The 12,420-nt window shown below is 36.6% G+C and overlaps 1 protein-coding gene across 4 annotated transcripts in view; it reads left to right on the top strand.

Annotated features, from left to right (window-relative positions):
* Positions 1–238: 238 nt before the first annotated feature.
* Clxn (calaxin) overlaps positions 239–12,420 on the top strand; it is a 32,787-nt gene continuing 20,605 nt past the window's right edge. For 2 of the 4 annotated variants that reach the window (XR_006848280.2, XM_046428641.2), the window contains exons 1-6: positions 243–468; positions 5,214–5,372; positions 6,078–6,182; positions 6,941–7,092; positions 7,461–7,565; positions 10,365–10,447. Coding sequence is in view for 3 of the 4 variants with exons in the window: in XM_046428641.2 (XP_046284597.1) it covers positions 411–468; positions 5,214–5,372; positions 6,078–6,182; positions 6,941–7,092; positions 7,461–7,565; positions 10,365–10,424 (639 nt within the window). In the remaining variant the exon portion in view is untranslated. Of the gene's footprint in view, positions 469–5,213; positions 5,373–6,077; positions 6,183–6,940; positions 7,093–7,460; positions 7,566–10,364; positions 11,881–12,420 lie in introns of those variants that run through there. The other 2 variants (XM_046428640.2, XM_058573995.1) reach the window with 2 other exon arrangements.

Below are 12,420 nucleotides of genomic sequence, written 5' to 3'. Positions count from 1 at the left end.
AACTCCAACCTTAGCAATCAGAATACTGTCTGCAACCTGCGCGGGTGCGGGAGATGAGTGACGGGCCGAGGAGCCAATCAGCGGCCGCCCCAGCCGTTGCCAAGCCCACGTTGTATTGGGGGCGTGTCCGCACCCTGTGCGCCTCCCCCCGGGAGCCAATCAGCGGCCGGCCCAGCAGTTGCCATGGCCTCATTGTGTGTTGGTACCGCGTAGGCGTCACTCGCGTCCCAGCCCGGGAGCCAATCCACGGCTGGCCCAGCCGTTGCCCTGGACGCTCTGACTGTTAGGCCAGCGCTTGCACGGGACGGGCAGAGACCCAGCCTGGCTGTCCTCGTCCCGGGATTCTCCAGGGTCCCCGCTGCCACGCGCCCAGAGACACTAGCCACCGCCAGATTCCATGAGCTCCCAACATGAACCGAAAGAAATTGCAGAAGTTGACGGACCACTTAACTAAAAATTGCAAGCACTGTAAGTAAGAATCAAGTGCTGAACAAGCCGAGGTTCCTGGGCCAAGTCTGCTCCTACCCAGTGCAATTTCCCTGCTGTGCCTACTTCCTGCTTCCAGGACCTGTGTGACCATGGGCCCACCCCAAACCCCTAAGAGAAGTCTGAAAAAGTTCATCCCATCCCGGGATGCTAGCTCCTTGGGCGGGCACCCACGCCCGGGACCTTGAGAACTACTCTCCATGCATTTAGTTCTACCTACACTTGAGGACACTACACTTTTCTCGTTCCTCAGACCCTCTTTGCCCTTGGTCCTGGCCTTCGGTGCTGACATTGAACTCAGGGCCTCTCATGTGCTACCTAAGGTGTCTCTCACTACTGACCTACATCTCCAACCCCACCCCACTCCCGCACCCTTTTCTAAAATTTTGAGATTGGGTCTTGCCATATTGCCCAGGCTGACCTCGAATTTGGGATCCTCCTTTTTCTTGCCTCAACCTCCCTAGTAGCTGGCATTGTTTGGCATATGACAGCATGCCGGGCTCTCAGACCCTCTTCTTAATTTACTTTTATATTATAGAAGTGAAGTAATATGTGTTCATGATACATGTAGTTGTAGCCTCAGACATGTTGTAAAAGAAGTACTAAAACCCACCGGACTCAAGAAAAGAGCATAATCAACGTACATCGTGCACCTTAGCCGGCTTTTCAGCTCTTCCTAGACCAAAATAAAGGACAGGTCCAAGTTCTGGAAGCTTAACAAGAGATCCATAGGGGAACATAGCCATGTAACTGATGTGATTCTGCAATCTGTGTATGGGGTGAAGGTGGGAGTTCATAACCCACTTGAATCAAAGTGTGGAATATGATATGTCAAGAAATTTGTAATGTTTTGAACAACCAACAATAAAAAATTAAAAAAAAAAAAAAAAAAAAACAACTGATCATCTTTAGGAAAGATGAGTTGAAGTGGCACAGAAACCTGTCTCAGAGCAAGATTTGTTTGGAAATAAAATTGCTCAGCAAAGCTAAACATGTGGTAAACAATCTGCTCCCAACTTTGCGCTTCCACTTTCCAATTGCTAATATGGTGGGAAGGTAGAGAAGACTTTCTAGGTGACAAACTGAATGTTTATTAAAGACAGCTGTTCTAATCTCCCCTTTGGAAAGGCAGTCCTAGAACTTCATAGAACACTTTAGTATTGTATTCCAACTGCACTTTGGCTAGAAAGCAATAGATTTGGTTTAGAAGAGGATGATATTGTCTGGTTCCCAGACTTCCAAGTTGTATGCTGATTGCAAAACTACTGGCCACTTGAGGAAACAGGAGAAGCCATGGTCCTCAGAGAATACCCATTATGCAAACAAGGAGGAATAAACATGTTTAAGTGTGATTAAAGGATCTAGTGCCTTCTCATCATCATTAGTATCTGATGTAAAGAGTGGTAAGAATGCTCTCTTCGTGGGTTGGTGTTATAAATAAAAGTTATATTGAAGGTATTATTACAGACCTTTAATTTGATGAGGATTTCATTCTGTTATTTTTCTTAAAACACTTTCATTTCTGGGAAAAGACCAGATATTCTTAAAACATCTAGTAAACATTTTTTATAATACTCATAAACAATGCAATAACTACTATACACAGTACTGATTTTGATTTAGTCTCCGTTCAGTAAGTTTCCAATGCATTGAAAACATTCTGTGAACAATTGAAAAGTGAACATGTATTTTAAAAGATAAATGAAAACACGTCAGAAAAAATCAACTCTTGATTTTTGTTCTTACAAAAAAAAATTTAAGTGAGCCTTAATAACTTTGATGATTAAAAGTAAACATCACTACATTATGTAGAAATAGTTATAGGTCATGGACATCATAATAAATTTAAATTTCTTTAAACAGAAGGCTTTTACCTAAAGTCACATTTCTTTTATAGTTTCCAGATGATAATGCAATAGATGAAATGGATACATATTGTTGAATCAGAAAAGAAGAAAAGAACTTAAGTGAGCATCTAGTTAATTCTCCATTCACCGTCTTATGATTCTACACATATGATCTATAGGTCACATGTAGAGTTTTCCAGAAAGATGAAAGCCATTCCATATCAATGTCCCATAATTTCATGCAGTGTGGTATTCTAGAATGTAAGAACTATTTCAGTAAGAAAAGTACTAATGGCAACCTTTGATCCTTGAATCAATTTTTTAACTGAAAGTCAATCGATATATTCAGCTTATGTTCTTTAATTTTTATTTCAGTTGAATGGAAAAAATGTGTGTCTTGGATGTAACACAAAATTTGCCATTTTAACTGTTTTAAGTGTATAATTTTGTGATATTAAGTATAGAATTCCCCCCTTATCAATGGGGAATGTGTTGCAAGACCCCAAAACAGTGTATAGTACTGAACTGTATAGTTCTACCATATATATATATATATATATATATATATATATATATATATATTACATGTGTGTATATATATATATGTAATAAATTTGAATTTATAAATCAGGAACAGTAAGAGATTCACAGTATCACAGTAATAGAACAATAATGACAATATACTGCAAAAATGTTATCTAAAACTTATAAATATTTTATTTCTGAAACTTTTAAAAATATTTTCAGACTGTGGTTGAGCATGGGTTACTGAATCCTTGAAAAAAAAACTTCAGATTTAGCAGGGAGACTACTGTACATTCATACTGTTATGTAACTACCATCCATCTCCAGAAATTTTTCATATTTCCCCACTGAAACACTGTACCTTGAAGAATAACTCCCCACTCATTCCTTCCCCCAACCGCTGGCAGCAACCATTCTACTTTCTGTCACCATGAATTTGACTTCATATAACAGGAAACATGCAGTGTTTTATCTTTTTATGTCTTGAATTTTCACTTATCTTAATGTCCATAAAACTGATCATTTTGTAGTATGTGACAGAATTTTCCTTCCTTTTTAAAACCAAGTAATATCCCATCGTAAGAATACATCACATTTGGTTAGCCATCAACGAATGCTTGGGTTGCTTCTATTTTTTTGGTGATCATGAATTATACTACTGTGAATATTGGGGTACCAGCATCTGGTTGAGGTCCTACTTTCAATTATTTTGTGTGTAGATTCAGAAGTAGAATTGCTGGATCATATGCCAATCACGTTTAATTTTTTTTTATTTATTTGTTGCTGTTGATGGACTTACCTTTCTTTCTTTCTTCCTTTCCTCCTTCCTTCCTTCCTTCCTTCCTTCCTTCCTTCCTTCCTTCCTTCTTTTCTTCCTTCTTTCTTTCTTTCTTCCTTTCCTCCTTCCTTCCTTCCTTCTTTCTTTCTTTCTTATTTATATGCATTGCTGAGAATTGAACCCATTGCCTCACACATGCTAGGCAGGTGCTCTACCACTGAGCCACAACCACAGCCCTCATGCTTCATTTTTTGAGGAACCATTATACTCTTGTTGGGTTTTTGGTTTTATTTGGTTAATTTTAAAATCATAACCATTACATTTTCTGCTATTTAACTTGTTTAATCTTTTTAAAGTTTTAAATCTTTCCCTTAAAATGTGGTTCTCAAAACCAGCAATCACTGGAGGCTATCCTGATCTATAGGATGAGGTGTGATTTTTTTCCATTTTCATGTGTTATCTTCTCATAGATGTATACAGGTTTTGTCTTTGTTTTTGAAAATATTCAACCATAATTTTACCTGGTTTTGAAACAAAAATATTGCCCATCTTCTTTGTATGCTTCATATTTAGAATCATTTTTATGTTCTTAATGCCAAGCAATAACCCTTCCACCTTCATACTTCAAATGGCAGTTGGAAAATATAATTAACTCAGTGTTTGTAAACATTGTCCTTTATGTGATCATGGGTACCAGTAAATATCTGTGTTTGTATATATGCTTTAGATACAAATGTCCTCCCTCCAAAGTACTAATTGTTCAATGTTAATTTTTGCATTGTCCTTAAGGGGAGCTCAAAACTTCTTTTTTGTAAAATAGGTGTTTCTTATTTCAGAAATATGGCTTATGAATTCACAAAGGTTAAAGTGATATTAAAAATGAAAACCATTAATTCTCAAAGTATGGTATCTATTTTCTGGGAAAGCCAAGTTGTAAATCTGATAAATGCTTACCAAAATGCTGGGATAAATTAACATTGTTAAACATTACCATTCTTATTTTAAATTATATATCTACAAACCGTATAAAATTTAGAATCTGATACCACATTCATCATTCAAATTACTAAGCTAATATTACCTTCGCCCCCCCAAACATGATTGAATTTGCATCTATTTAATGTATGACTCTTGTTTGAAGGAAATGCTAGTTTTCTTAAATGAGTAATGTATCTTTGGCTATCTTCATCCATTAACTTAAGGTATGAATCTCAAACCAGGACACACACAGGTATATATATATATATATATGTATATATATATATATATATGTATATATATATATATATATATATGTGTGTGTGTGTGTGTATGTGTGTGTGTGTATATATATGTATATATATATACATATATATATACACACACACATACACACACAATATACAGTATACTATATATACAGTATATATATACATGTACGTATGTATATACAGTATATATATGTAAATATATATACTGATGTATTTATGTATATATATGACATAGTCTTAATGCATATAAATATGCTTCAATTGCAATATTTAGCTTATAATGTAAAGATTGAAATACACTTTTGTTTTACCTTTATTATTCTACAGTTAATAAATCTGAAGTGACATGTCTCATAAAGCTTTTCTATAACTTGGTTGGAGATGTAGCAGAGCGACCAGTTGCAGTTGTTGGACTAGATCGTAACGCATTTCGGAACATCCTACATGTAACATTTGGAATGACAGATGACATGATTATGGACAGAGGTAAGAGATATACAAAATTTAAATCAGTCAATTCTAGCCACCAGAAAAAAAATTTAAAAGCTTGGAGTTCGGTCATAATCTTGGTAGGAGGCTTAATGTTCTACATTCTCTATTTATTTGAATATAAACATTTAATTTTCCAAAGATAATTAGAGAAAGATGTAATATTCTCTTTATATGTAAGAACATGACAAAGGTTGGGTAATTAGATTTCCCTTATATTGAAAAGCTTGGAATATTTCTATTTTTTCTTAGTAAACATAATAAATATAATGGCTTCTAAACTACATTTAAATTTTCTTATATCTAAATAAAAATGGAATACAGTCTTATCATGTAATAACGTTCCTTGTCTTGAGTAACAAAAATATGAAATTGTATATTCTACATTAATATGTTTAGATTATCTAATATAATTAACATTTTAATATATCACAATATTGTATTATTAATTAATAATGTATGTATTTAGATATTCAGAATATTCTTTCTTACCACAAAATAGGAAGAGAAAATTCAAATGCATAATTAAAATGCATATCAATGTTCTGATAACTCAATTTCCTCCTTTGTCAAGTGAGAATATTGGACTATAAAATCCTGACGTTTTCTCTAAATTATAAAAGCAAGCGATACCGATGTAAATACATTATTGAGAATTCAAATGCAGCACAGCTGTTACATAGTATCTCTTTCTCTTTTTAGTATTCCGAACTTTTGATAAAGACAATGACGGCTGTATAAATGTATCGGAGTGGGTTAATGGATTAACCGTGTTTCTTCGAGGATCCTTAGATGAAAAAATGAAATGTAAGAGTTCAGGTTGTCTTAATGTTCGTACATTATGATTAACATAGCCAAAGCGTTTAAATTACTGTCCCCCAACCAGCCAGTGGGTGAGTGAGTTTGTTGGTTGGTTGGTTTGGATTCTCATTAGCCTCTTTTATGGAATGAATTTGAGTTAATAGGGGATAAAAGAAAATGACTAAAAAGGAAAATCAAGTAATTCTGAAGAGTGATTATGATGCCAGGGAAGTTTGCCTAGGCGTTGCTGTACACACTAATTATGTACACATGTATTTATGCACTAAGGACTTAACATCATTTGAATTTTAAACAGAAAAGCAGAGACTATTGATTTAAGTGTTTGATTCTTTTTTCTTTTCATTTCTTTTGAGTGTAAGAGTAGGATTTATTGAAGGATAGAGACAGGGATAGAACTCTCTCAGTGCTAGAGAGGAAACCATAGCAGATTTTCCAAAAGTTCTAATGTTTAATAGTTGACTCTGATGAACTCTAAGTCATATTTTTAATCAGTGTTCCAAGAGTTTCAGGATTTAAAAATGTCCGATGTATTGTTCCTTGATGTGGTTTTTCATAACTGAGAGTAAAGAAACTTCCTGAGGATTCTTGAATGCATTCAACATTTACCATGAAAACCAGGTGATGCCAAGGTCTTCAGGGTTGATGAAGCATCAACAAGATAGACCTCAGCCCTCAAAACTTGGTCAGAGAAAATGTTGCCTTAGTGATAATATCAAATTCATAATTGGACATTTTCTTTAAAGATTGCTTTGAAGTATTTGACTTGAATGGGGACGGCTTCATTTCAAAGGAGGAAATGTTCCACATGTTAAAGAACAGCCTTCTGAAACAGCCATCAGAGGAAGACCCAGATGAAGGAATTAAAGATTTGGTTGAAATAACACTTAAGAAAATGGTAATGATTTTGAGTAATTTAGAGTTTTATATTGAAATGCACAGGTCACATATGGAATGGAAATAAGAATTTGAATAATGAGAATTTTCAGTTTCCTGTTTAGTTAACTAAACACTTGAATGGTGCTATTACAATATCCAAAATTCTTTTGAGGTGGGGGGATAGCTAAGTTTTAGAGTGCTTGCTTAGTATGTGCAAGGCCCTTGGGTTCCATTCCCAGCAAAACCCCAAAAAATTCTTTTCAATTTTATGACTCAATCCCTTATTTCTCTAGAACCTTTCTTCCATTAACATTTGACTATGAAAATAACAAGCAGTTGTGGTAAGCATGTTACATGTTAACTGATGTATTCCTGCTGTCCCCTCAGGATTATGACCATGATGGGAAGCTATCTTTTGCAGACTATGAAAAAGCTGTGAGAGAAGAGACTCTTCTATTGGAAGCCTTTGGACCATGTCTACCTGATCCAAAGGTAACAATATTGCTTTGGCTGAACTGTAACTAAAGTGTAATATAAGATATGCAATCCAGAACTTCTTGCTTATAGTGGACCAGAGGAATCATGTTCACCCAGGGAGAATAGCTTCTCAACACTGAAAGGCCACTAAAGAAGAAACTACCAGTACATCTCATAGTACTTATTGTAGCCAAGTGCTTTGCTTTCCATTCGTAACTTACTCATGTTAGAAAACAATTAATGAGACTTAATGTGTGCCAGATGAAAGGCTCAGTGATTGCCTTGAGAGAAAAACACAATATGAAAATAGTTTTATAACAGCGTGATAAGTGTTATTATAATAATATTTAATGACTTATAGGGTGCTTCATCTGTGTCAGGCAGTATCACAAGTACCATATCACCTCAATGAATCCATCTAAAACTCTCTGAAGTAGATAGTACTATTATCCTTTTTTTACAAATGAGAAAACTAAGGCTCAGATAATTTTGGTCAACTTTTCAAAATCCATTCACTAATTGGCAGAGTGGCCTGGGTATCCTAGTGTCAGAGGAGTCCATAGAGATGTATAGAACATGATGATTGGCAAGAAGAGAGGTATCTAAACCAACTGTATGTATCAGGCATTTGTGAGATCCATCCATCTCATAAATGCAGAGATTGGATGAAGGAAGAGATTGAGCTCTGGTCTGGGGAAAGGACTTCCAGGTAGAGGCAACAGCGAGTGCAAAAGCTGTATGGAACCACCGCAACATGGGCAGTGACATAGGAGGGCTTATCAGAACTGGGTTTTGAAGGAGAAAATAGCCAGGTCAAAATGGGGGAAAGTAATCTAAGCAAAAAGAATGACTATATATATATATATACACACACACACACACACACACACACACACAAAAGAAAGAGGGGGAGTGAAAAAGGAAACAGTAAGTAAAAGACGAAAATACATCTGTCTTGGATGAGAACTTGGTGCATATGAGGCTGGAGATCAGGTGGCAGATACAAAGAAGGACCATATCTTGTTGTCTTAAAGATGATGGAAATTCATTGGGGGTTTTCAAAAAGATAGAGTTATGTGATTTGTTAATGTTCCCATCCTTTGAAGCTTTAGTTTATATCTCCAGCTGCCCACTTGACATGCCCTTAACAAATTTCAGGTTTTCCCTAAAACTTCACCTCTCCCTCAGTCTTCCCTATTGTTAAGTGGCATTCCTATGCACCCAGGTTTTTCATTGAGAAGCCTGAGAACCAGATTACTATCTGTCTCCTCCAAAATTTATGATTGCAACCTCTTCCGATATCAACATGTATCAGGCACAATGATCTGTCACTCAGCCCAGATCATTAGCTCTCTTGGATCCATTATTTTCCCCCTACTTCCTTTGCTCCAGAATACTCAGTATGTTCAATAATGCCAATGCTATCATGCCCTATCCTTGCTCAGGACCCACCTGTGGGTTTGAGAGTAGATACAATGGCCTCTTTCTCTCTCTCCCCCAGTCACATCTTCTACTGTCTCCCATTCTCACATGGCACTGGGCCACACCAGCCACCTTGCTGTTCTTCCCTGTGTGCTTTTGCACTTGCTGTTGCCTCTACCTGGAAGTCCTTTCCCCAGACCAGAGCTCAATCTCTTCCTTCATCCAATCTCTGCCCAAATGCGTCTTGTATACAGCACATAGTAGATGCCCAGTAAATGATGGAAGGACATATGGATGGATGGATGGATGGATGGATGGATGAGTGGATGGATGGATCTCATAAATGCCTGATGGAGAGTTCTGGATCTGTCTCCCTCCTCCTCTTTATCATTTACCTTTACTCCCTCATTTACCTTTACCTTGACACAACCTCTTCCCTCTCTAGTAAAACCTTCCCATTAGGACTTTAAACATTTTAAACTGTCCTGTCTGAAAAACAAAACTAAAGGAAGGATAATAAATAAATAGAGATAAATAAATAAATAATAAATAGAGAAGAAATAAATAAAGGAAGAAAGAGAAGAAATAAAGGAAAGATGGAGGGACAGTGGGAAGGAAGGAAGGGAGGGAGGGAAGGAGGGAAAAGGCAGAGAAATTAATTTTATAGCTGTTTCTACTTCTTGTCTAATGGCTCCATCTCACAGTCAAGGTTCTTGAAAAGATTGTCCAGATTTGGGACCTATATTACACTCTACTTCCTCTCATCCATCCCTGTATCTGCTGTGGCCAGGGTCACCCTGCCCTTCTGTTAATAAAGCCTATGAACACTCTTGGGTCTTCACCTTACTGAAGCACATCCTTTCATTGTCCAGAGCTCTTGGTCTGCCTTCCTCTGCTCCAGGAAGTCTCGCCACTTCCCTCCACTTTCCCTCCCACTTCCCTCCACTTTCCCTCCCACTTCCCTCTACTTTCCCTCCCACTTCCCTCCATGGTCTAACTGTGCCCAGATTCCTCCTCTAGGACTCCCAGAATTCAATATGCGCTGATTCCTGCTGCAGTCCTCCTGGCCCTCATCTGTCCACCCAGTTTCTGGCCAGTCTTTGATACTAGGTTGGAATCCTTTGGAGAGCTGTGTCATAGGGTCTTGTTCATCTCTGTGGATCAAGAACCAAGCATTGTGCTTGTAATACAGTTAGTACTAATGAAGTCTATGGAAGAAGACAACCACATAAACACTTGAAAGTCTTGATGCCCATTCTCCCAGCTACCCTCTCTCTCTATAAACATTAGAGAGACATGCAGAGTATTTTGTTTTGCTCTACCTGTTTTTTGGAAGTTCGTGTGTGTAAGTCGAGTCTGTAAGTCTGTAAGTTGAGTATGTTTGTTTTGCAGAGTCAGATGGAGTTTGAGAGTCAAGTATTCAAAGATCCAACCGATTTCAGTGATATGTGAATTCTAAATGCGCATTGTTTGAAGTGAGTACTAAAGAAGATACACCTGTAGTTTATTTTTTCTACTTAGCTCAGAAAGAAGATGTTGAATTGTGCATCTGGGGGTGGTGATGGGGCTCACTTCCATATATCACTTAACTCTGGTATAAGGTGCAAGTAAAACAGAGTAGACGACAAGTTTCTTGTTAGAGGGGATCTTTCTAACAAATATTAATATTTCCAATATTAGTTTAGTTGGGTTGGGTATGGTTAGTTAGCATTCCTAGATATATTTTCTCATATAGACTATCTTTCCAAGAATATAACTGTTGTAAAATATAATTCATTAAATTAATGGACAGATAATGTAATTATCAATTATGAATACAAATATTCTTCATGTCAGAAAGAGGTTAGGTATACTTTGAAAACTCATTGAAACTACTGAATTTCCTTTGGAGAAGGTTGGCATCAAAAATAATACTTGCATTTACCACCTAAACACACTTCTGACAGGAACTAGGGCAGATTTAGAGAAATGAAAGTTACACTGAGGCTTTTTAATATGATTTATGTGGTTGTGTGAGGCTTTGCTTAATCATTTTACCAGCTTGTAAGTGTCAAGGGCAGGGATTTTATCCTCACACATCTTTATATCTGCCATAGCAGTTAGTCTTCTGCATATCATGGGCCCTCTATAGATATTGTGCATCGGATTGAAAGCTGAATATCACTACAATATAAGTACAGACTTATGGTGACCAGAGAAAGAGGAACAGGTTCTGTTTCTTAGCCTTAATGGATAATGAATGGGCAGTTTTCAGTTAATTTTGGAGTCATTCACCTTCAATGCATTAGGACGTCAAAGTCCTCCTCTCCTCTGTTCCCAGTGTCTCTCCACCCTAACCCTCCTTAGGGTCCCCTGGAACTGCCTGACTGCATTGCAGTGTCATAGTCCCCCACTGCCTGGATTCCTCTTCTGAATGTCCTCATCAGGGATAGTACATATTTTATGTTAAGTGTGTCCACAGCTGTAAACTCCAGAAGACACATCTTCCTTCTCCCTTTAGCTATGCTGCAGCAGACGCTTGTGGGCATTATAATCAGGAGAAAGAGAGGGGCTAGTTAGCTTTGTGTGAGCTCCTTTCTAACACATGTAAGCAGCTGAGAGAAATAGACATAATATCTGCCCCCTACATGGGCTGTCATTTAGATTTTGTTACTACACATGCATTATTAAATGTAAACAAATAAGTATATTCTGTGAAAAACTGAACTGTTAATAATGAATAGAATAAGCAATTCTGTGAAATAAAAAAATATTTCACTGTATTTTCTAAAAAATTTAGCTGCTTGTATAGATGGGATTTGACACAATTCTTCTATTTGCAATTGGTATAAATAATACAATGCACAGTGTTTTAAATTTTCCACCTTTGCTGAGATACAATTAACAAATGAAAATTGTGTATGTTTAATTATTGTGTGCAATTTCATGTCTTGATATATATACATTGTGAAATAATTACCAGTATAAAGGTCACTAACATATCCATTGCTTCACATAGTTGACATTTTTTTTCTTTGGGAGTACAATGTACCCTCTTAACAAATTTCAAGTATCTAATACAGTATTGTTAACTATAGTCACAGTGCCTGTCCCTAGAACTTATTCATGTTGCATAACTGAAACTTTTCACCCCATGACTGACATCTCCTCATTTCCATAACCACCATTCTATTCTTTACTGCTATGCATTTATTTCCACATATAAATGAGATTATTCAGTATTTGATTTTTTTCTATGTGGAGCTAATTTCACATATCACAATATCTTTCCAGTTCATCCATGTTGTTGAAAATGACATGATTTCCCTCTTTTTAAATGTTGGCTAGCATTCCATTGTTTGTGTACAAACATATACATCTATACACATAATGCATATGTATATATCATAATTTCTTTATCCATTTGTCCATTGATGTCAGTTTAGATGGTTTTTATATCATAGCTACT

This window comes from Marmota monax, unplaced genomic scaffold (genome assembly GCF_021218885.2).
Source record: "Marmota monax isolate L192 unplaced genomic scaffold, Marmota_monax_Labrador192_F-V1.1 WCK01_AAM20220418_F8-fsc00044, whole genome shotgun sequence".
Taxonomy (NCBI): domain Eukaryota; kingdom Metazoa; phylum Chordata; class Mammalia; order Rodentia; family Sciuridae; genus Marmota; species Marmota monax.
Note: the sequence above shows the minus strand (reverse complement) of the source record. Positions and strands in the feature narration are given on the sequence as shown.